Here is a 24042-nt window from a genome sequence, read left to right on the forward strand (position 1 = left end):
GGGTGTTGTGTTGTTGTTGCTGTGGTACTCTGAGTGTTTATTAGTGTCTTGCTGCAGTATGTTGTTGTTAGGGTGTTGCTTAGTGGCTGCTAAGGTATTCTGAGTGTTTTTTAGCATGTTGCTAGAGTATGAGGTTGCAAGGGTTTTGATTAGTGGTTGTTAATGTGTTGTGTTGTGGTTGCTAATGTATTCTGAATGTTTTTTTGTTGTTGTTGTTGTTGTTGTTTTTGTTTTGTTTTTTGCATTTTGCTACAGTATGGGGTTGCTAGGGTGTTCTGTGTAGTTGCTTGGGTGTTGCCTTTTGGTTGCTAAGGTATTCTGAGTTTTTTTTTTTTTTAGCATGTTGCTTCAGTACATGGCTGCCAGAGTGTTTTGGGTGGTTGCTAGAGTGGTTACTTGGGTGTTAAGTTTTGGTTGCTAAGATATAATATATATATATATATATATATATATTATTATTATTATTATTATTATTATTATTATTATTATTATTATTATTATTATTATTATTTATTTATTTACTTATTTTATTTTTTTGCTTGTGGCTGTAGTATGTGGTTGCTGGGATGTTCTGAGTGGTTGCTATGGTGTTGCTTAGTGGTTGCTTGAGTGTTGTGTTGCAGTTGCTAAGGTTTTCAGATATTTTGTTTTTTTTAGCGTGTTGCTATAGTATGTGGTTGCTGGGATGTTCTGGGTGGTTGCTAGGGTATTGTGTTGTTGTTGCTATGGTACTCTGAGTGTTTATTAGTGTCTTGCTGCAGTATGTTGTTGTTAGGGTGTTGTTTAGTGGCTGCTAAAGTATTCTGAGTGTTTTTGTTTTAGCATGTTTCTACATTATGTGGCAGCAGAGTGTTTTGGATGGTTGTTAGATTGTTGTGTTGTGGTTGCTAGGGTGTTGTGTTGTGGTTGCACAAAATACAACTTTCCTTTTTGTCTGACATCACAAATCTCTCTTGCTTTTTCAACACCGCCCCTCCAACAACCTGGCTCCATTCTGGTATATACCGCCCACTTATTGTGATTCAGTCAATTCCCGACAGACACAATCATGTCCTGCTCCACATTTTTTCATGTTGAATATTTTGTTTGACTTGGAAATACGTCAGATTATAGAAGTAAAATAGTTTGCGAATGTGAATGAATGCTTCTGTGTGAACGGCCCCTAACACACAACCAGGAACAAGGCCAAAGGTAATCTCCCATAATCTCTTTTGCTCACCAAGAAGATTGTCCTCCTTTTGAAAGGTTGAAAGAGAGAATAAGATGGAGCGATAGGTGATAAAGACAGAGAAAAGAGGGCAAAGAGACATGAGTTAAAGGCTAACAGTTTTGTTAGGTCAGGCTTGCCACTTTGTCTTGGATGACTGTGTGAAATTTGCTTAGCTGGTTTCAATAAAGACCTCAGGATAGTTGTTCTGAGAAAAGGGAAAAGAAGAATGCACTGGGATTTTTAATGGTGCTTGGTAAAGGCTGGTAATCAGCACAGACCTGTGATACAATGTACGAATATTGAAATAGTATCATGAGGTAAAATATCACAATACTTGACCTCCCCCCTTCCCCCTCCCCACCCGCTTTGGATGGATGGATGGATAGATTCATTCATTCATTAGGGTTTTGTTATTTGGTGGGATTTGTGTGCGTCCTGATAACAAATACTACACGGTCCCACATTTACAGCAAGCCTGTTTCATATTTCCTCAAGTGCACTTACCAATCCCACACAATAGACCTGAGTGATAGCTGTGGAGAGACATTCCCTCAGTCCTGACGGATGGAGGAAAGGTCACAGCATCAGTCTTTGTGGAGTAAATGGAGTGAATGGCTTTGTGAAAGAGACTTTTTTTTTTGCCTTAGGAGTCCAGATTAGGTAATACTTTAGCTGTAATAATATCTCAGCTATGCCACTGGGGCAGAAATGGAGTTAAAGGAGGGGAAATGGATGGGAGATTCATTCCAGAAAGTTTACATCTTTTATACCATTGTACTGTGCTTTTATTTGTTGAGATGCATCCGGGGAACCTTTGATATTAGGAGATGATTTGCATATGTCTTTGCATATGTATTACTTAATTGCGAGTCCTTCCATCTGCCTGTCAATCAACCTATATATCTTCAATCATCTAAATTTTCACAGGAAATTTTTATATTTGTATTTAATTTTGATTAGTGCTGTCAGTCGATTAAGAATATTTTAATCACGATTAATCGCATAATTTTTGTAGTTAATCGCGATTAATCGCATATTTTGAAAATGCTGAAATTCGGCACCATGTATATTTCTTTTCCTGTCAAAATGCATTTATTTCCATCTTAGGAAAGAATATAATGCTTTATTAACATTTTCCAAACAAAGCCTTCCACAGTATAAAGATAGAAATGCACTAAAGTATCACCAATCAAGTAATATTAACGTTTCCCAAAGTCTAAGTGAGAGTTTGACAAATTCAAAGAACTAGTCCCCACATAGGTTGCATATTTGTTGCAATGCGCATTAAATGTCTTAAACTCTCATCCTCTACAAAATTAATCTGCCGGTAGACTGTGGCTTCTACTTTCCTACAGCAATCGTAAAGCTGCGTTCATGTCAGAGCGAGTGTCAAGCCTCGCTTTGAACTCCACAGGAAAAGTGCTTGCAGACAAAAACGTCTCATTCTGCATTTTGGTGATAGTTCTGGTGTGCTTCTGTGGTAATTAAAATGCACCTCACTTAGGTTGAAAAATACTTGATTTCCCATCTGGGCTTGTTTTGTACAACAAATGGTGTTAAGAGCTCCTTTCTCCATCATTTTATTATCACTGACAGGGAAGCGCTGTTTTGTGTGTGTGTGTTGTGATGTGTGCATCAGTGTAATGACTCCTGGCAGACATATCACAAAGGTTCCGCCCTCCCAACAAGTGTTTATGCTGTTTTATATTGCGTTAACAGTAAATACATTAATCGCAAATACGAAAAAAATAATGCATTAAACTTTTTTAATTAATGTGTTAATGCACATTTTTTTCTTCTTCATTATCATGAGGAAAAGGAAACAAGCATGTAAAAAAGAGTTTAAAATATTTCAGTGTATAACAGAGAAAACCAATGCTTATTTATGGTCTGAGCTAGGGCTGACTGATTAATCAAAATAAAATCAAAATCGTGATATGACGTAGTGTGATTATCAAACCGCAAAGGCTGCTTTTAATGAATAAATAAATAGTCTGCATGACCTGCTCACTGCACTTACTGCATGTACGCAGCCTTTTTTCTCTGTAATGTTACACATACTCAAAGCGTGCATGAGGCTAATGAGCTGAGCATGTTAAATCTACAGCGCTCTAGATTCACTAATTGCTGTTACAAACCACCCGGTTCAAGGAAGAGTAAAATGAAGGGGAGGTCACACGTGGATACAATTTAACATAAATTATAAATGTTTATTAATTATTAAATAATAATAATAATAATAATATAATAAATCCAAAAAGAACACAAAAAGCAGATCCAGGTGCTGGTGAGAGGAGGCAAACACACTGGGGAGAAGGGCATTGGCTTTTCCACCCTGGAAGAAACAAAACCATCTGGTGGACAAAAAAATAGCATCTACGCCCTGGGCCATAACATTGCACATTTGTGTAATTCCAAATATGCTTGTTGCTTAAAGTTACTATCCAAATCTAAAATAACCTTACAACACTGAGTTTTTGTTGCTAGTAGAGAGAATGAGTGCATTTCTCTGCAATTAAAGTCATTGTCAACAGAAATGTGTTCCTCTATCGCCAAAATAAAAGCTTCTGCCAAAATAAAGGCCTGTTTACCAACGCCGCATGCAGGTTAAAAAAATAAATAAAACAAAATACATAAATATAGTACTGTTTTATAATAATAATAATAATAATAATAATAATAATAGTTGCTGTTGTTGTTATTATAATACAAAAAATATATTTCCATAATATTTTTTTAACTTAATAATAACTTATTATTGGGTTCCAAAAACTAATTATGAAATGTGGGCTGAGACCCTATCATAAAGTCAACAAAACAGTTGACAGTACACAGTGAACAGATACAAAGTGAAATCTGTTTTTCTCCCTTTATATTTCACTGTATTTATTTTTTATTTTTTATTTTTTTATTATTATTATTCTTTTTTTTTTTTTATTTAGTATGGTTCTTTTTTAGAGGACACTAGTGTGAACTTATCCTTTCTTGAACAGTATTTCTATTGGCAATAAAACATGATTGCCCATGGCTTATTTTGGTCAAAATTAACACTTACTAGCTTGTTTTTGTATTTTATTTTTATTATTGTGTTAATAATCATATCACAGTTCAAATCGCGATCAAAATATTTTTTCCAAATAATTGCAATTTGATTTTTTGTCCAAATAGTCTATGGAAAACCACTTTTTCTCTCTGTTTGCACTCCATAAATTAAGGTGAAAAACGAATCAGTCAATTACAGGGATGTGAATGCTATACTGAATCTGTAGTCTGTCTAATTATTCACAAGTATTTAATCTGTTCTTTAATGGCTTGTGTGTATTGACTGTGTGTCAAAGTCAAAGCCCTCTATCAAAGCAAGCCGCAGGCTACCAAAGCTATTGTTTTCAAGCTAATATAAAGCAGTATTTGGATCTTCTGATAGCACTTCCATTTTGTAAAGAGCAATTGTTTCTGCCATTCCACCTTGAGTGAACATCCCTCAAATCTGAAACAAATAAAATCTAGCATTCTGAACATTTTTGGCCTGTCTGGTTGAGATTCATTGGCTTTCTAGATGTTATCACAGAAGAAGCAAAGCATCATGACTTGAAAACTGAGTTATTTGTTATAAGCAAAGATAACTTTGTTGCTTTTTATAAAACAGATAGTTCTGAACTTTAGTTTACATTTCAGGGACTATATCTTCTAGCAGAAGGACATACTGAATTTGCTTAAAGGAATTTCTGTGTTACTAGTGTCACTAGTCTCTGCAGTCTTTTTTTGCATAAAGTGATGTTTTAGTCTGCTGATGCCTTTGGTGTTCCCACCCGTCACAGCCCATCTCAAAGGTCATTTTCTAAGCTGGTTTGAATGGAATCAGATAGATTTGTCAAGAACTTCCACCTGCAAACTGTCTTGCTTTCCATTCTGTGCGCAAGTATGTGTGCATGCATTTATGAAAGTGTGTGTGTGTGTGTGTGTGTAACTGCATGTATGTGAGTATAGTAAGGCTGAATTTACTTCAAGGTTCTGTTCTCATTTGAAAGATGTTCTCATTTTCTTTTTTTATTACAAGCCTTTAATTAACTTTAATTAATATTAAGACTCCATCACTGTTCATCCACTGTTCACCATTACTCACTCATACATTTGTTTTGACAAATACAGTGGATAAATATTAGAATGATATATAGACATGATGCATCCATGTGTGTAAACATTAGATTTATTTATACCTATGTGTTTATGTTCCCATGTTATGTGTAATGATTACATGAGCAAGTATTGATGCAACCCAAGTATGAATCCTCTTTTGAAAAAGCTGTGATTCTGTGAAACGTTACTCTTTGTAAAAACACCTTTAAGGAGTTTTCTAGGTGTGCTGTTCCTGTTCTTTACTGTACATTTGTGGGCTATTTTTGGATTCTGCACCCATATTTAACTTCTTTTAGATGTGCAAATTTGTATAACTATAATTTAACAAATTTTATAAAACTGAGGCCTTGTCCACACAAATACAGTTTTGATTGAAAATGCATTGATTTAGCCACGTTTGCACCTATAATCCACACTGGAACAACGTTTTCCTCTACCAAAAATAGAGACTTTCGAAAACTCTATTTAGTACGTTGACGTTAGGAAACTGAAAATAGGGTTTAAACCGGATACATGCAACACATTGCTATGTTTCTTGGCAACTGTAAACAACCTACATTAAGGATAATAAACATTATTATTTTAATTATTTATTCAGACTATTATTGTTGTTAATGATAATAATAATAATAATAATAATAATAATTATTATTATTATTATTTATAATATTTACTAAAGTAAATACATATGTAATACAGTAATAACAACAACAATAAACATTATTATTGTATTAATTTATTCAGACTATTATTGTTGTTAATAATAATAATAATAATAATAATAATAATAATTATTATTATTATTATTATTTATAATATTTACTAAAGTAAATACATATTTAATACAGTAATAACAACAACAATAATAATAATAATAATAATAATTATTATTATTATTATTATTATTTAACACAGTAAATACATATTTAATACAGTAATAACAACAACAATAATAATAATAATTATTATTATTATTATTATTATTATTATTATTTTATAATATTTAATTATTTAATTATTATTATTATTCATTCAAATAGATTATTATTAATAATAATATTCATGGTAATACGTTACAATAAGGTTCCAATTGTTAACATTAGTTATCATGAACTAAGAATGAACAATACTTTTACAGCTTTTACTAATCTTGGTTAATGTTAGTTTCAACATACACTAATACATTTAAGCTGTATTTATGAACTAACATGAACTAAAAATGAACAATTTTATTTTTATTAACATTAACTAAGATTAATAAATGCTGTAAAAAATATATTGTTCATTGTTAGTTCATAATACCGAACACATTAACTAATGTTAACGAATGGAACCTTATTGTAAAGTGTTACCATAATCATGTTTATTCAGATTTTAACATTAAGGAATTCAAGTATACTAGAATTTATTAATTATTTATTCATAATATTTATTGAACCTTAGTGTCTGTTTTCGCATTGCTTTTATCACTGGTTTCCAGAAGCAATAAGTCAAACAAGGCTATGCATTACAGTAATTTTGCCACGTTTAACAACATTAGGTTATGCCAGCAAAAGAATATGTATCTGTACATATCCACTTTTTACAGTGTAATTCATTGCCTCCTGGCTTATTGTTTTAGTAACCTTTGCATTTACAGTGCAAATTAGCAACGCATGTGTGTTTATGTTTGTTTTGTGCAGGTATCATCAGAACAGCCTTGGGAGACATGGACCGAGAGGCGAGAGAGCATTATTCAGTGGTAATTCAGGCCAAAGACATGGCAGGGCAAGTGGGTGGGCTTTCGGGCTCCACCACGGTCAACATCACGCTCACTGACGTCAACGACAACCCACCCAAATTTCCTCAGAGTGAGTATTGTCAGCCATTGTTGCATTTTGATAAAGTACCATATTGCTTTCATTGGAGAATCTCTCCTGCTGAAAACACCAGAATAAACAGGACGCCTGCATATGTTGGCTGTGTTTTAAAAGCTAGTGAGCTGCCTACATAGGCGATATTTCAAGGTTTTAATCATTTTAATCATAGGCTTCACACTTTTTAAGGCTGTTCTAAAAAGTTGGCTTCATAAGGATTGGTATGCAGATTCCTTGATATGTCTCCAGCCTGGCCAGTTTAAAAGTGCCCAAACCCCTTCTAAAACAAACCTGGGTGACCAGCTATTACCGAACAGCTAGGCTGGTTTTAACTCTTTGTTTGTTTTTTTCTTTTTTCAGCTGATATTCAAGCAGAGATACAGTATAATTAAAATGAACTCTTTTATCTGATATGTGTGTACTGTGTATTTTCATGCTTATTCGAGTATCGTGCTGTTCTCTCACCAGCATGCTAACTCTTGAAGTCAATTGAGAGTCTAGTCTCCCATGTGTTTCGTGTGAAGAGACTGGTGAATAGCAAGGATATTTTGGTCCACCAGCTAGACCAACACCATATCAGCATAAACCAGCTTAAACCAGCCTGTAAATTCATGCTGGTCTTTCCATGCTTCTTTTTTAAGGAAACTATTAGTCTAATATTCATACTGAGTACTTTATTCAGACTTAACTTTCTAAAGCGATTAAGTGAGATGTTGAAGGTCTCCTGGATTATTATGCTTCAGATGTTGCCAAAAACAAAAAATAACTTGACCTCGCTTTTAAATTCATCATCAGCCTCCGATATCCTCATTACTGCTTGAAGGTTAACCATACAGTATACTGTTATAATGCACTTCTGCTTCGCAAAGTGGGCTTTCTCATTTATTCAAGACATTCATTAGGATGTACTGTTAGATTTCTCAAGGAGTGATTATGGATACTATATAATTAGCCAATAGAGTTAGAAAATATACCTTATGTAAATGCAGTCTTGATAACAGATGGCTCATCATATAAAATGTAAGCTGCAGTTATATATTTTACTATTAATTAGCATGCAGAAAACAGAAGAATGAACAGCATGTTTTTTATTGTGTAAGCATCAAATTATGTGTCTTGGATCTTGACCTTTTTGTAGTTTTATTTTTATCCTCAGTAACAGAGCGCAACAGAAGAGTAACAAAACTAAAAGTCCCATTTATTTTCTTCAAAAAGAAAATCTTATCATATAAGCCTTTTAAGACAGACCTACCTTTAGCTTCAAGGTTGTTAAGCTGTGGGATATGTCTCTGTAGAAACCACAAAGCAATTTAATTTTTTTTATTATTGTGTGTGATTCCATATTTTTGTGGTGAAAAACGACACTCCCAATCATCCTGCAAAAGGATTGACCAATCAGGGCCTCGTTTCCCAATAATGTTTGATCTTAGTGGTTAAGAAGGTTTTCCACGAGTGATTTTACAAACGTTCATTATTTTTTGAACGTTTTTTCAAAGCTGCACTTAACATGAACACGCGAGGACACCCTTTAGTGCTACTTAACCTCTTAAACTCTGTGGACCCGCCGCGTAATAGTTTACGCTTAAAATGTTCAAGTTTCCGAATACATAAGTCAGGCATATGGGGTATCATTTGGGGAATCTTAACTTATAGATAACCATCACTTCTTCTTTCATGTTTCACAAAATAACAAAGTAAGGCCTGAAAACATTAGCTTTGAAAATCAGAGCATTTTCAAAAGAATTACAAGGTGAAATATGATATCAGTAAGACATCAAATACAAACATCTCTTTCATGTGCCAATCAATGCTGCTGTAAGCCCCAAATAGCTAAAAAGTTTATATCTGCTTTTACGCAGTTTTCTAAAAACAATATATTTTTTTTACTTGTCTGTGAGCTTGCCTGTGTGTATAGTCAGAATCAGAATCAGAATCAGAATCAGAATGAGCTTTATTGCCAAGGAATTTGTCTTGGTGACAGATGCTTACAGTGCACAAACAATACAATAACAAGACAGAGATAATAATAAAAAATAGAATACAAATAAAAAGTGAATAGAAAATATATAGAAATACTCAATAAGACAAAAAGAAATATATAGATAAATAGTTTTCATTTATCACTTAATGTCATACAAAGTCCAGTAAACATAAAAAAAGCTAAATCAATATTTGGTGTGACCACCTTTGCCTTTAAAACAGCACCAATTATCCTAGGTACACCTGGACACAGTTTTTCTTGGTTGTTGGCAGATGTTCCAAGTTTCTTGGAGAATTCGCCACAGTTCTTCTATCTATTTAGGCTGTCTCAATTGCTTCTGTCTCTTTATGTAATCTCAGACTGACACGATGTTCAGTGGGGGGCTCTGTGGGTACCATGACATCTGTTGCAGGGCTCCCTGTTCTTCTATTCTAATCTTTTCTATTTGCAAAAGTAATGTTTGGGAGTCTAACATTTATGTTTCATATTGACACACTAAAGCTGAAGATATAAATAACCATCTTAAGACAAATGCTTTTGCAATTATATATATATATATATATATATGCAATTAGTCCACAGTATGTGTGAATGGTGAGCTTATGAATTTGAGTGTGAAATTTGAGTGTGAAAAATTGCCCAAAAATGCAGGGGGGGTGGCCTGGGTAGCTCAGTGGTAAAAGATGCTAGCTACCACCCCTGGAGTTCGCTAGTTCACTAGTTCGAATCCCAGGGCGTGCTGAGTGACTCCAGCCAGGTCTCCTAAGCAACCAAATTGGCCTGGTTGCTAGGGTGGGTAAAGTCACATGTGGTAACCTCCTCGTGGTCGCTATAATGAGGTTCGTTCTCGGTGGGGCGCATGGTGAGTTGAGCGCGGATGCCACAGTGGATGGCGTGAAGCCTCCACACGCGATATGTCTCTGTGGCAACGCGCTCAACAAGCCACATGATAAGATGTGTGGGTTGATGGTCTCAGATGCGGAGGCAACTGGGATTCATCCTCCGCCACCCGGATTGAGGCAAATCACTACGCGACCACAAGGACTTAAAAGCGCACTGGGAATTGGGCATTCCAAATTGGGTGAAAAAAAAAAAAAAAGGAACTGTCTGTATATGTGAAGTGCTGAAATGTGACAGTGTAGTGTCACTCGTCATTGTAACTTCATTATATTTGTATTTAACGTTAGAAAAACTATTAGTAACATTATTTACCTAGCTGGAAAATTTTTACATTTATTTTATTAAATACTCAACCAAATGCTACTTAAATGTAGTTTGTGATAATTTTGTGCAGAATGATCTATTACCTTTAGACAATCACTGCTTTGTTCATTACATGTGCGTTTGCAATATTTAATTTTCACAAATTTTGTGAGTTAAGGTGCAGTTGCTTACAAGGTCAGTAAAGACATGTGCTAGTGGGCTGTGGTAGCCACTGAGGCCCTGTGAATGATCCTGACAATGATCAAGCACATACTGAATGTAACGAGGTTCATCGTGTTGTTAGAGGAATGCAAAATAGGAGACTGGAAGCTGTGCTTTAGGAACATTCAACAGTCAAGCAGAGATCTGTTCGTTGCACCCCAAGTTGATAAGGGTCAATTTTGCACAACATCCTGGTATGGGCGAGAGTGCCTTCGGGTGTCAGAGAGGAAGACTTGATGAGGATAACGAGCCAAGATGTGCGATATAGCCTATGGCCGGTTTGTTGTTACCTTTGTTGTTACCAACAATGTGGCCGTCCACACAATTCAATGTAATGCTAGTTTATTTATCTATGTGTTTGTTTATCTATTTTATGCATTTATTTATTATTATTTTACATTTCTGGTTAATTTTACAAATAAATAATCCTTAAAAGTAGCTGAAATTAAATTATCATTATATGCTGCATAACGTGTAATCATCATACAATTAAATTGTGTTAAGTTTATTAAGTGAAATTTCACGATTGTCCTGCTGTTGACTGCATAAGTCTGTCTCCTTACGATGCTTTTAGCGTTTTACGATTACTCCAGAGCACTTGTAACATACGACCATTGTCAAGTACTACTTAAGTTACGATTGCTTTGGGAAAAGGCCTGCAAAACTAAGATGAATTGTAAGATGGAGTCTACCATCTACTTAGACTAATGATGCTTTTGGGAAATGAGGTCACTGTTACCATGAGCTTAGAAGTGACCGGCCACCCCTGTGAAGCATGACATAATCATAAACCTATTTTGCAATAAACGTAACCTTCTGAGACCCGAGCACGACTGATGTGTGCATTTTCCATTTCCCTTTTTGATTTGTAACTAGTAGCACCTAATTAACATGCAGAAAAAAAGAAAGAAAAACAAATTTCTAGAGAAAATAGTTTTTCTAAAAATTGATGGCAACATGTGGATAAATAATATCAAGCTATAGAAAGTCAAAGTTATGTTTCCAGGAGTGTTGGTTAGTTATGTTTTTGAGACATTACAGACATTACATCAGAAATTAGCATAATTAATTCTGATTCAAAGTAATGGCCAGCATCATCCAATCACTGCCAACCATGTTAAAATAAAATTATACATTATAAATTCTGAATCTGTGTACTGATTACCATTGCCCCATGTCTGCCATACATGAGTGTTTCAAACATCATCTGCAGCCTGAAACTGAACTTTTGGTCAGATTTTAGGAGTGAATGCACATGGCAGCATAGAGAGCTATAGGATGTTCCCTTGCTCCCTATTTAGTGAATAACTTAACCTCCGGTTGTGCTGTCTGTCTGCACTGGTCTCAGAACAGTTCGAAATGCACCTTATTTTCATCCTAACTCCACATAAAGCCTCTGAAAGCAACATCTTTCAGTTTTTGGATGGACCAATTGATTCTCAATGTGATAATTCCCAGTGAATATAGGATTTCTAAGGAAAAAATTAGCTAAAGTTCACATTAGTGTACATTGTGTTAAGCAGCGTGGCGTTTCACAATAAATCGCTCAAATCTTAAAAATGACATATCCGATGAAACTTGAGACTGTAATCTTTTAACTCAAACAGGTTTCATTTTAAAAACTTAATTAGGTTTCTGACCAGATATAGCTTTGTTGGCGTTTCTCCCAAAGACAAACTTCGCTGTGATCAGCGCCATGTTGTTTTGTCACATGACTCCATACATCGAAAGTTAAATCCTTTACTGACAGCCCAGAGTCTCCTGATCTGAGATCAGTCGATTTAAATTAATATAAATTATGTGTTGTGTATAGCAAAGCCAAAATCCAACGTCCACGCATGTGTACGCAGGATTGTACAAGGTTAAAATATAGTGTGAAGACAGTCTTAACTCAAACACTTTTTTGCAATGTTTTTTTAATGTTGTGATTCATCTTGGAGCTGGTTGGTTTAATGTATAGAGTTAATAGAACTCTTTACTGATTTTTTTGTAATGCCTCAGGAGAAAATGAATTGGAAAAATACTGAAAAAGTGTTGTGCTCTGTTGAATTCAGGACTTTGTTCTTTAATCGGGATGTTTGAAATGTGGGCGGTGCTTTCTTGTGAAATAGCGTGGTGCAGTTTGTCTTGCTCCAAGACCACAACATCACAACCAAACAGGGGCCTCATGATTGATGCTTCAAAATAACATCCAGCCAATCGAACAAACCACTAAGCAAGCTTTTGTGTGTGTCTGCAGAGAATTACCAGGTGTTTGTTCCCGAGTCGGCACAGGTGGGAAAACCGGTGGGGAAGATCAAAGCCAACGATGAGGACATCGGAATCAATGCAGACATGAAATACACCATCCTGAACCCAGAGGGTGCTGGAATGTTTTCCATTTCTACTGACAAAGACACTGGAGAGGGCATTATCACACTGAAAAGGGTATTGAAGTAATTTTTAGTAGTGTGTTACTATTGCAGATACTCATATATAGGATTAGGGATTTGGTCAAACCCTTAATCCTACGTATTAAAAATTTGGCTTGTCCTTGAGTTCTTTTCAATGAATTTGCAAAACTGAATGATCTGTTCTGAATGATTTATTAGTAAATTAAATCAAAATGTGAATTAGTGATATTGAATCAAAATTATTTATTTAAATCCTTGTTCAGTAACCACAAAAGACTTTAAAGATCATGGAAACATCTTGGAAGTTCATCTGTCAAAAAGTGCGGGAACCCTGTCGATAAAATGGAAGGAAAAATTCCACAGTCTTTCATTGAAGTAGCCATATCTCGGGACCAGAATATCATAGAAACTTGGAGTTGGGCTCTTTTGGCTTAAGCCAGTAAGCAACTACTTCGCAACCCCCCAGAACACCCTAGCAACCGCATAGAAACATGCTAAAAACCACTCAGGAAACTTTAATAGCAACGCCCTGAATCTAGTGTGTATTATGTTTGTAATGAATGCCTTAGAAGGATCCTGGTTTAGATAGTGACACCAAAAGAGACACAAAGAAAAAATAGAGCTACAGTATATAAAAGGCAAAAAAGTAAACAAAAAGTTGCAGTTGAGCCTCATTAACAGCTCCAGTGAAACTAAATAACCTTTGAATTGTAATAAGGTTTTCAGTTTTTCACACTTTTCACTTGTGTGTATATTGCAGTCTTTCAGCATAAAAACAAGGAAAGGGGCGATATAATTATCCTAGTCAAGATATTGTCAAACTATCACTATATCTAAAGTTATACACTTATTAGCTCTGTTCCAAAACCAAGTCAGGTGCCTATGTAGTCAGCATTTCAAAACACCACAGACTCGCTCTAAACGTGAGGGTAATATATTTATAAAATATATATATATAAATATAAATGTCTAAATTCAGGCCTGAAACTCTGAGTGGCTCAAGCTGATAGGTTGCTTGAACTTGTTATGTGTTAGCCAATCAGCTCATTCACATGTGATATGTCAAGCCAATCGACTGTGTAATCGGGTTGCCAGTCAACTTGCGTACTCTCTCTTTGCATAACATTTAAACTTGCTCAGTTTGCATGTAAGCCAGTTTCAATGCAGCGCACTGCGAGAGTTTTCACTGAAAATGCTGTTTGCTCAGGTGGTTGCTGGGCCTTTTTCTTTTTCAGCTTGAACGGTAAGGTCTGCTTTTAACCATGTCACATAGAAGCGTGTTTTTAATCAAGGAAAGCCATAGCCAAATCAGGCAATGGCACACATCACTATCTTAGGTCATTAGTTTAAATGAATCCACACATTGCTAGGCTAAGTCACTAGTTAAATAAGCTTTGGGCTTTCCAGGTCCAGGTACACATTATGAGTCAGGTCACTAGACGTTTAAGCCATTCAGCTATGCATGCCCAGCTACTCATAGAGATTTAGTTCATTATCATTATGCCATTTGGCCAAGCAGGCCAAGGCACAGCTAACTAGCATACATTCTGTGCATATGGCTCTTCAGAGCAGCCACAGTCTTGGTGGTAGATCTGCTTGTTTGGGCATTGTGTTTTGTGTTATGCATTTGTGCAGCTTCCCTGCTTTGTTGGGGGATTGTATTTATGTCTAATTGTGAAGCAACAGCAGCATGTCCACATGCTTAACTTAGTATGTCTGTGTGTGTTCTAGCAGAAGCAAGTCTCCGTAGCAACGTAGCAGATCTAGTCCACCAAGACCAATTCCTTATCAATATGTCATACTCACATTAACATGCTAAACCTTTCCGAGAGACTGAAAAATACTTATGACACATTCAATACTAAAAGGTATCGATAAAAGGCAGCTCGCTAGGTCTAGTCTCCACAAATACACTGACAGATATATACTTGGTGTAGTTAGACTGTGTCAAACAGGCGTCTGGTTTTCGCAAGAGCACAGATGCTCATTAATTTTTATCAACTCTGTACTCTGAGCTTACTCAATTCCAGTTCTAGGTCCTAGATGTCAGGAAAGCTTTAAAATTAGTGAATACTGAGTTTTACAAAAGCCAGTCTTGTTGATAAATGCCCACCTGAGAGGTCAGGAATGTTTCATAGTGCATACTATAGTGACCTCAATACATTCCCAGCACATAAGTGTTTGCCTTTAGAAGTTACAAAGCAAATGGCTGAAACTGACTGACTGAGAAATTTTTCTTACAGAGATAATTCAGCCAAAAATGCATAAAATGTCAACCTTTACTCACCGTCATTTCATTCTAAATCCATATGATAGGTGACTTTAAAAAAAATTAATATCGCAGTATATTTCCACATATTGAAAGTTACTGAGTATAGGTGCTGTCAAGCTCCAATATAACACAAACAGCACCATAAAAGTGTAGTAAAAGAAGTCCATATGATTTTGTTGCTACAGTATATTATGCTATTTTTTATTTATATTTGGTATGATAGTTTGTGTTTGTCACACAAAGCTAGGGTACAGGATGTCTTCAGAAGACTTGGAATATACTATATAGCGCACTAGGAAGCACACTTGGAATACAAGACATACTGTATGCACACATCTTTTTATGTTTTTATGGTGCTTTTTTATGTCATTTTGAAGTTTGAAAGTCCCAGTCCCCATTCCCTTTGATGAAATAAATAAAATAAAAGCAGCTAAAAAGTCACATTTTGTGTTCTTCGGAAAAAGAAAAATAGAATGTCAAACTGGTTTTGAACGACATGTTTGGCGAGTAAATGAGTGTCAACTATTCCTTTAAAGTCTACCATATCTATGCTCTAATGTAGTAACTAAAGCTTTTCTACAAATAAAGAAAGAAAAATATTCTTTGTAATCCATTTTATTCTCCTCTCTCTTTTCAGCCTCTTAACTACGAAAAGAAAAAACAGTACAGTCTTCACATCGCTGCAGAGAACACGCACCTGGATCCACACTTCTCATATCTGGGCTCATTTAAAGACGACGCCACACTCAGGATTACAGTCGGGGACGTGGACGAGCCGCCCGTTTTCTCAATGGATTATTATATTATGGAGGTTTATGAGAATACCAAAATCGGAACTGAAGTGGGAGCCGTCACAGCGAGAGACCCGGACAGCAAAAGCAGTCCTGTCAGGTGAGAAAGCGAAGATTTAAGGGTTAACTGCCCTGCAAAGGCAAAACACAGTAACTACATTTTTTATTGACTTACACTGCAAAAAAAAAAAAAAAAAATCTTACTCACTATTTGTGTCTTGTTGTCCAGTTAATAACAAGATACATTTACTTGAGAAGCAAAATTACAAGATAAGAGCTGAATTCACTCATAGAGACAGACTGCTCTCACTGTGAGGGCATGAGTCTCAAGACGCTTCGCTCGCGAATCGCCCTTGTTCTGAGGGACGATTCAGCCTCCCACGCCCTCCCATCCACCTCTTCTGTGACTCCCGAGGGACCACACGAGGAGGCACCACGGGGATGCAAGGTCGAGCAGGATAAATTTGAGGTGGACCTCGTGCTGGCACATGCCTCGCGAGCCCTTCTATCTCCATATACTGCATCTAGTTCATATATATATATATATATATATATATATATATATATATATATATATATATATGAGAGTCATTCACTTGTGGCATTCTCATGCCGTGCGCTGTCCCACGGGACTGCGGTGGCATGTTTCCTCTCTGGGAAGATTATGTCGTATAGTGCGGCGTGATGGGAATCTGTTCCCCATAGCGTCAGCTTAGTGATGCAATGTCAAGTGTACTTAATTGTAAGTGAATGTGTCGGTTATGTATGTAACATCGGTTCCCTGAGATGAAGGGAACAAGACATTGTGTAAGCTGGCCGCACTATGGACACTATGGTTTTTTTGAGGTGCGAGCGATGCACGCCCGCTTTTATACCAGACAGCTTCACGCCTAAAAGGGCGGGGCTTAAACACCATAGCCAATACTGGTGTTATTGTAGAAAGGTTTCAACTAGGTTGTGCAGAAGGATACTCCCCATAGTGTCAGCTTAGTGACACAATGTCTCATTCCCTTCATCTCAGGGAACCGAGGTTACATACATAACCGAGACGTTTTATTGCTTGGGGCCCAAAGATTTAAAGGGACCTCAGATTTAAAGTTCACTTGGGGCTCCAGAAATGATAAACCCACCGCTGCACACAGGAAGTTCTGGAACACAAAGTTCCTGTGCAAAAGCAATATTATAACTGCTGCACTCATCACTTTGAGGTAAAGACTCTTTATTTTATTTCTGTTGTCTTTAACCTTTCTCTCCTTCTCTTTCTCTCTCTCTCTCTCTTTCTTTCTCTCTCACTCTCTCTCTCTGTAAAGGTTGAATTTAATAGGATGACATTGAGTTGATATGATATACTGTACAAGGATCTTTTACTCTGCTTTGACTTTCTCTCTGTGGAGGATATAGTTAATTGTTAATAGCAGTTAAGGCACCCCATGTTAGCATGTTAGTGTAACATTGCTACCAATGGTGCAATTACCTGAACACACTAATGAAAGAGATGTGTGTGTTTGTGTGTGTGTGTGTGTGCATTCCAGCTCATACAAACATGACTCTACTATCTACCTAGAGACAAAAGACTCAATTAAAACAATTGAGAGCAATTCACATGAACAAGAATTGCTACATTTCGTTATTTTACCTGACTAACACATAACACACTGACCCCAACAAAAGGTCTCAAAAATCCCTTTCTTGGTAGCATTTGTTTTGCTTCATCCTCATGTCATTCATGACTTTCTTCTTATTCTTAAAATAGCAGTTTACAGTGACTTTCTTTAAGGTTTAAAGAATGTCTCATAAAAGTAGTCGATGTGAATCATGGGTCATAAATAAGCCTTTTGAAGGTATACGATCACTTTGAATGATGAACAGACCTAAATTTTAGTCATTATTCACAATCAAATCAAATCATTAACAAACTTTGTAAATCAAATACAGGGCTTTATGATTTCCGCGTTGGGGAAAACATGTACGGATTCGCGGAATCCAGTCATAAAAACTGAATTAACTACAAAACACGAAATGTCATAGATTTTGACATATTTGGGATAAAATAAATGTATAAATGCACAATTAATCAAATTAAAATTGTGATATGTCCTAGTGTGGTGATTAAACCACAAAAGTTTTATAGTTTGCATGAGCTGCGTGCTTCAACAGTAAGTAAATGTGAGAAACCACTACTTATACTCAAACTGCATCATTAACATCACTTGCACTGTGTGTGTTTAAATGACAAAGAGCAGAGCACTTTATTCACTGTGAAGCACAGCACATACAGACTTTATATTTATATAATTAAATCACAGCCTTTTGCAAGTTTAAAGGGTCATGAAACACTACAGCACATTTTTTGAGATGTTAACAGGTATATACAGCTCTGGAAAAACTTAAGAGACCACTGCAAAATTATCAGTTTCTCTGGGTTTACTATTTATAGGTACTGTATGTGTTTGAGTAAAATGATTTTTTTTTTTTTTTTTATCAATAAAGTACTGACAACATTACTCCAAAAATCGAAATAAAAATATTATCATTTAGAGCATTTATTTGCAGAAAATTACTTGATTCATGCGTCCTTCACAAAGACTAATCTGCCTGATTCCAGCCTTGGTAAAGCACCCCCAGTTCATCACCGATCCTCCACCAAATTTCACAGTGGGTGCGAGACACTGTGACTTGAAGGCTTCTCCAGGTCTCCGTCTAACCATTAGACGACCAGATGGAGGATTGGTGATGATCTGGGGGTGCTTCAGCAAGGCTGGAATCGGGCAGATTCGTCTTTGCAAAGGACGCATGAATCAAGGCACGTACAAGGTTATCCTGGAAGACAACTTGCTTCCTTCTGCTTTGACAATGTTCCCCAACTCTGAGGATTGGTTTTTCCAGCAGGACAATGCTCCATGCCACACAGTCAGGTCAATCAAGGTGTTGATGGAGGACCACCGGATCAAGACCCTGACATGGCCAGCCCAATCTCCAGACCTGAACCCCATTGAAAACCTCTGGAATGTGATCAAGAGGAAGATTGATGGCCATAAGCCATCAAACAAAGCCGAGCTGCTTGATTTTTTGCACCAGGAGTGGCATAAAGTCACCCAACAGCAATGTGAAAGACTGGTAGAGAACATGCCAAGATGCATGAAAGCTGTGATTGAAAATCAGGGTTATTCCACCAAATATTGATTTCTGAACTCTTCCTAAGTTAAAACATTAGTATTGTGTTGTTTAAAAATGAATATGAACTTGTTTTCTTTGCATTATTCGAGGTCTGAAAACACGGCATCTTTTTTGTTATTTTGACCAGTTTACATTTTCTGCAAATAAATGCTCTAAATGACAATATTTTTTATTTGGAATTTGGGAGAAATGTTGTCAGTACTTTATAGTATATAAAAAAAAAAAAAATCATTTTACTCACACATACCTATAAATAGTAAATCCAGAGAAACTGTTCATTTTGCAGTGGTCTCTTAATGTTTTCCAGAGCTGTATGTCTTGCACACAAGGGCAGAGAATGTCAATTAGGGATTTTTTGGGCTATTTTCATCTTCCGGGTTTGAAATGATCATCGAGTCCACGTCACAGATCGTGGCGTACGGGGTTCAGCTTTCCATTGAATTTCAGCAAATCTACATCACGTGTGTTCTCGATATTATTGATGAGAAGGCGTGGCCTTTACCCTTTGACAAGAGAGTCGTTGCCATGCATGTGACCAGCACTTCAAACTCAAGAGTTTAATCACTGCTTTCATATACTGTGATGCTCTACTGTGCAGTACTGTATTTGACCAAATAAATAAAAAATAAAAATAACACCTCCAATTTTGGGTTTTGGATTGTGCTGCAAGATCAGAATAGAAGCTCTTTATTTGATAAAAATAATGCAGTGGTATGTTGAAAAGTAATTATGTTTTCATTTGATTAAAATGTGATGAATTCATTTGATTAGACAGTTTTTTTTTTTTTTTTAATGATGACATGTATTTAAACTTTAAAACCCTGAATTCAGAGAAAATAAAATGGAAAACACAGAATTTGGGGGAAATAAAATGGATTTCATAGGGCCCTACAAATATGATGACACATCAATAATATCAAAGCTCATTGGTTCTTGTATGCTGAGATCATGATGTTTAAATAAAAGAAAACATATCCTTCTTGTGCCGAAGAAAGAGTAAATAGTGACCAAATTTTTAGTTTTCAAAATTTGCTTTGGATGACATGCAAATGAACAACTATGAGAAACTAAATGTTCCATTTGTCAGTGGTAAAGTGTAAAATCTTTTATTTCTCTCTCATGTCTGATGCAGTTTTTTAAAAAGAAAATAAGTCTACTGTCAAGGGCATGCTTTCTTGTGGTAATAAGATATGACCACTACGGTTTATTAGCATCAGTACTGCTGGTTTGGGAACATGTGTTTTCAAGCAATTTTTGAATGAACCTACATAGACTGTGTGTGACAGACCGGTTATACCTCTCACAATTATGCAAATGCGATGACTCTCATTGGTTAAAAGGAGTGAGATCATCAGTTTCAAACAAATGAGTTTTACATCCGCATTTATCACAGGCGAAAAATACTGTGACAACAAATAATTTAAATACATAAAGACAAAAGACTTGTAAATAATCCCTCGCCTCCTTTCTAGTCTATGCTGATGGATAACACATTTGAGATGTAGTTTTATTCAGTCCATTTGCATTCCCATTCCCCTGAAGTTAATCTACAATCAGCATTTCATTCCAGTACAAGATTTTATACTGCCATTTTTTGCATTAAATGTCTTCGCATGAAAATAAAATGATATACAAGTTGGAGATCAGCATTAGCGTTATAGATAAATGATAAACAAGGTTACCGTTATCTCCTTAGTTTTGATCTAAACCATTATGGTGCATATGATCATTATCATATTTCATGTAAAGCATTTGTTTTTATGAGACATTTAAGTGAAAATAGGTTTTTAAGGGAATATTATTCACCATAGACACCCTGGTGTCACATTAAAAGGACTTCAGAATGATCATTTCAGAATGAGTGTTTTGGTAAATTTTTCTTTCCTGTTTTTCACATTTTAAGTAAACAGATGATGAGCATTATAAATGGAAATTATTGGTTGATGGTGGAGCTCATTTAGGTTTTTTCATGATTTTTTTATTCAGTAAAACTTTATTTTAAGGGTCCACAATAATGCACTAGTTAAGCATGAATAAGACAGTAATTAACAGTTAATTAATGTAGAGGAAGGTTAACCTGTCCATAATTTAAAACTTATTAAACATTGTATTTTTGTTTAGAATTAATGTAATTAATGCTCTATTTCAGAAATTATACTTTAAGTACTAAACAATAATAAGCCAGTAATTAAGGCTAATTAGTACTGGCTTTACAAAACTGTTACTAAAAAAATACTAAAATCTTCTATTAACCCTTAAATGCATTAAACGCATACCTCGGGTCTTTAGAGACACAGGACCTCATTCCATCCCCTGTACCTCATCCATTTTTTTGGAGTTGTGCCCACACGTCTTTAGTATTCCTCAATCTATCTCTTATAAATAGTGTAACACCAATAATAATAATAATAATAATAATAATAATAATAATAATAATAATAACAAAATGTCAAAATTGCACAAAATAAAAAATAAATAATAAATAATAATAATAATATATATATATATATATATATATATATATATATATATATATATATATATATATATATATATATACAGTGCCTTGCAAAAGTATTCAGACCCCTGACCAATTCTCTCATATTACCGAATTACAAATGCTACACTGAAATTTCATTCTGATTGATATTTTATTTTAAAACACTGAAACTCAAAATCAGTTATTGTAAGGTGACATTGTCTTTTGTTGGTAAATATTTTAATGAAAAATAAAAAACTGAAATATCTTGCTTGCATAAGTATTCAACCCCCACACATTACTATTTGGTCAAGCCACCTTTTGCTGCAGTAACTGCTTTAAGTCTTTTGGGGTACATATGTACCAGCTTTGCACACAGTGACGAAGTGATTTTGGCCCATTCTTCTCGGCAGATTTGCTCTAGGTTGTTCAGGTTGGTTAGGTGACGTTTGTGGACTGCAATTTTCAAATAGTGCCACAGATTCTCAATAGGATTGAGATCAGGACTTTGACTGGGCCACTGTAGGACATTTATCTTTTTGTTCTTTAGCCACTACAATGTTGCTTTGGCCTTGTGCTTGGGATCATTGTCATGCTGAAAGGTGAATTTCCTCCCAAGCTTCAGTTTTTTTAGCGGACTGAAGCAGGTTCTCTTGCAGTATTTCCCTATATTTTGCTCCATCCATTCTTCCTTCAATTCTAACAAGATGACCAGTCCCTGCTGATGAGAAGCATCCCCACAGCATGATGTTGCCACCACCATACTTGACTGTAGGGATGGTGTGTCTTGAGGCATAGGAAGTGTTAGGTTTGCGCCACACATAGCGCTTTGAGTTTTGGCCAAAAAGCTCTATCTTGGTCTCGTCTGACCACAAAACCTTCTCCCACATCGCAGCTGGATCACTCACATGCTTTCTTGCAAACTCCTTTCTTGCAAACTTTCAGATGGTACTTTTTGAGTAACAGCTTCTTTCTTGCCACCCTCCCATACAGCCCAGCGTTATGCAATGCCCTTGATATGGTTGACTGGTGCACCATTACTCCACTCCCAGCCACTGAACTCTGTAGCTCCTTCAAAGTGATTGTTGGCCTCACTGTGGCTTCTCTCACAAGTCCTTTTTGTTAGAGCACTGAGTTTTGAGGGACGGCCTTTTCTTGGCAGTACCTGGGTGGTGTGGTGCAGCTTCCACTTCCTCATTATTGATCCAACTGTGCTCACTGGGATATCCAAACATTTGGATATTATTTTGTACCCTTTCCCTAATCTATCCATTTGTATTACTTTATCTCTAACTTGTGTGGAATGCTCTTTGGTCTTCATTTTCCTTCAGATTCACAGCCTGACCAATGATCCTTCAACAATGGGTTTTTTTATCCAGAAAATGTAATTACAACTTTAATGATTCACTGGTGGATGCCAATGATAAAGTAATTGTGTCCTCATTAGGGCAATTTCTTTCATCGGTGTACATACAGCAAGATATTTCAGTTTTGTATCTATTTTTTAAATATTTCCCAAAATAAAACCAATGTCATTATATTTTTTTATAATTATTTCATATCTATTTCAGTTTATTATCACAGGATATCTATTTGTTTGTGTATTACAAGAAGAATGAGTACTATATTCATACAAATAAACACTATATCACGTTGACTTTCTGTGCAACAATGAATGATCAACAATGAATTATCAGTATGTTTTATGCATATACACATACATAATATACATGTTATTTCTCACTCAAGGTGGCACTGATGTTTCAGTGATTTACTTTTGACAATGCTATTTGATGAAGAAACAACACTGAAGTAAACTTATAGCAAGTACAACACCTGGAAAGTATGATATGACTATTGTCATTTGGGTGTACTACTGAAATAATGCAAGTTGTGCATCTATTTAGACTCAACAAGTGCCTGAGAAAATATACATAAGATACACATAAGCTACACATAAGTTCCACATACATTACACATGTGTAGATTATGTGTTATGTGTAGCTCAATATGTGTTTGACAGCCAGTTGCTTCTCATGAAATTTCAGTGTGAAAGTAATGAATCCTGTTCTTGATTTGTTCTGATTTGTTGCATTATCTCTTTAATTTATGAAGAATAAAACATCAAAATATATCAAAATATATTTTATTTTATTGTTTTCTAATTGTCTTGATTTTTTATTTTATTTATTTATTTATTTTTTATTTTACACTGTCTGGGCATTTTGTACATACATTTTTGATAGATAAGTGCCGGGTCTCTAAAGATCCGAATATGTAAGAGTGTTTGGGAAAATTACCATGCATTTAAGGTTTAAAGA

At 35.6% G+C, this 24042-nt stretch overlaps 1 protein-coding gene across 2 annotated transcripts in view; it reads left to right on the forward strand.

Annotated features, from left to right (window-relative positions):
* The window catches only part of LOC127423077 (cadherin-18-like), a 341580-nt gene that overhangs the window by 271646 nt on the left and 45892 nt on the right, over positions 1–24042 (forward strand). For both annotated transcript variants that reach the window (XM_051667110.1, XM_051667109.1), the window contains 3 exons: positions 7030–7197; positions 12849–13036; positions 15912–16165. In XM_051667110.1, the coding sequence (XP_051523070.1) occupies positions 7030–7197; positions 12849–13036; positions 15912–16165 (610 nt within the window). The remainder of the gene's footprint in view (positions 1–7029; positions 7198–12848; positions 13037–15911; positions 16166–24042) is intronic.

Source organism: Myxocyprinus asiaticus, chromosome 32 (genome assembly GCF_019703515.2).
Source record: "Myxocyprinus asiaticus isolate MX2 ecotype Aquarium Trade chromosome 32, UBuf_Myxa_2, whole genome shotgun sequence".
In the NCBI taxonomy this organism is placed as follows: Eukaryota; Metazoa; Chordata; class Actinopteri; order Cypriniformes; family Catostomidae; genus Myxocyprinus; species Myxocyprinus asiaticus.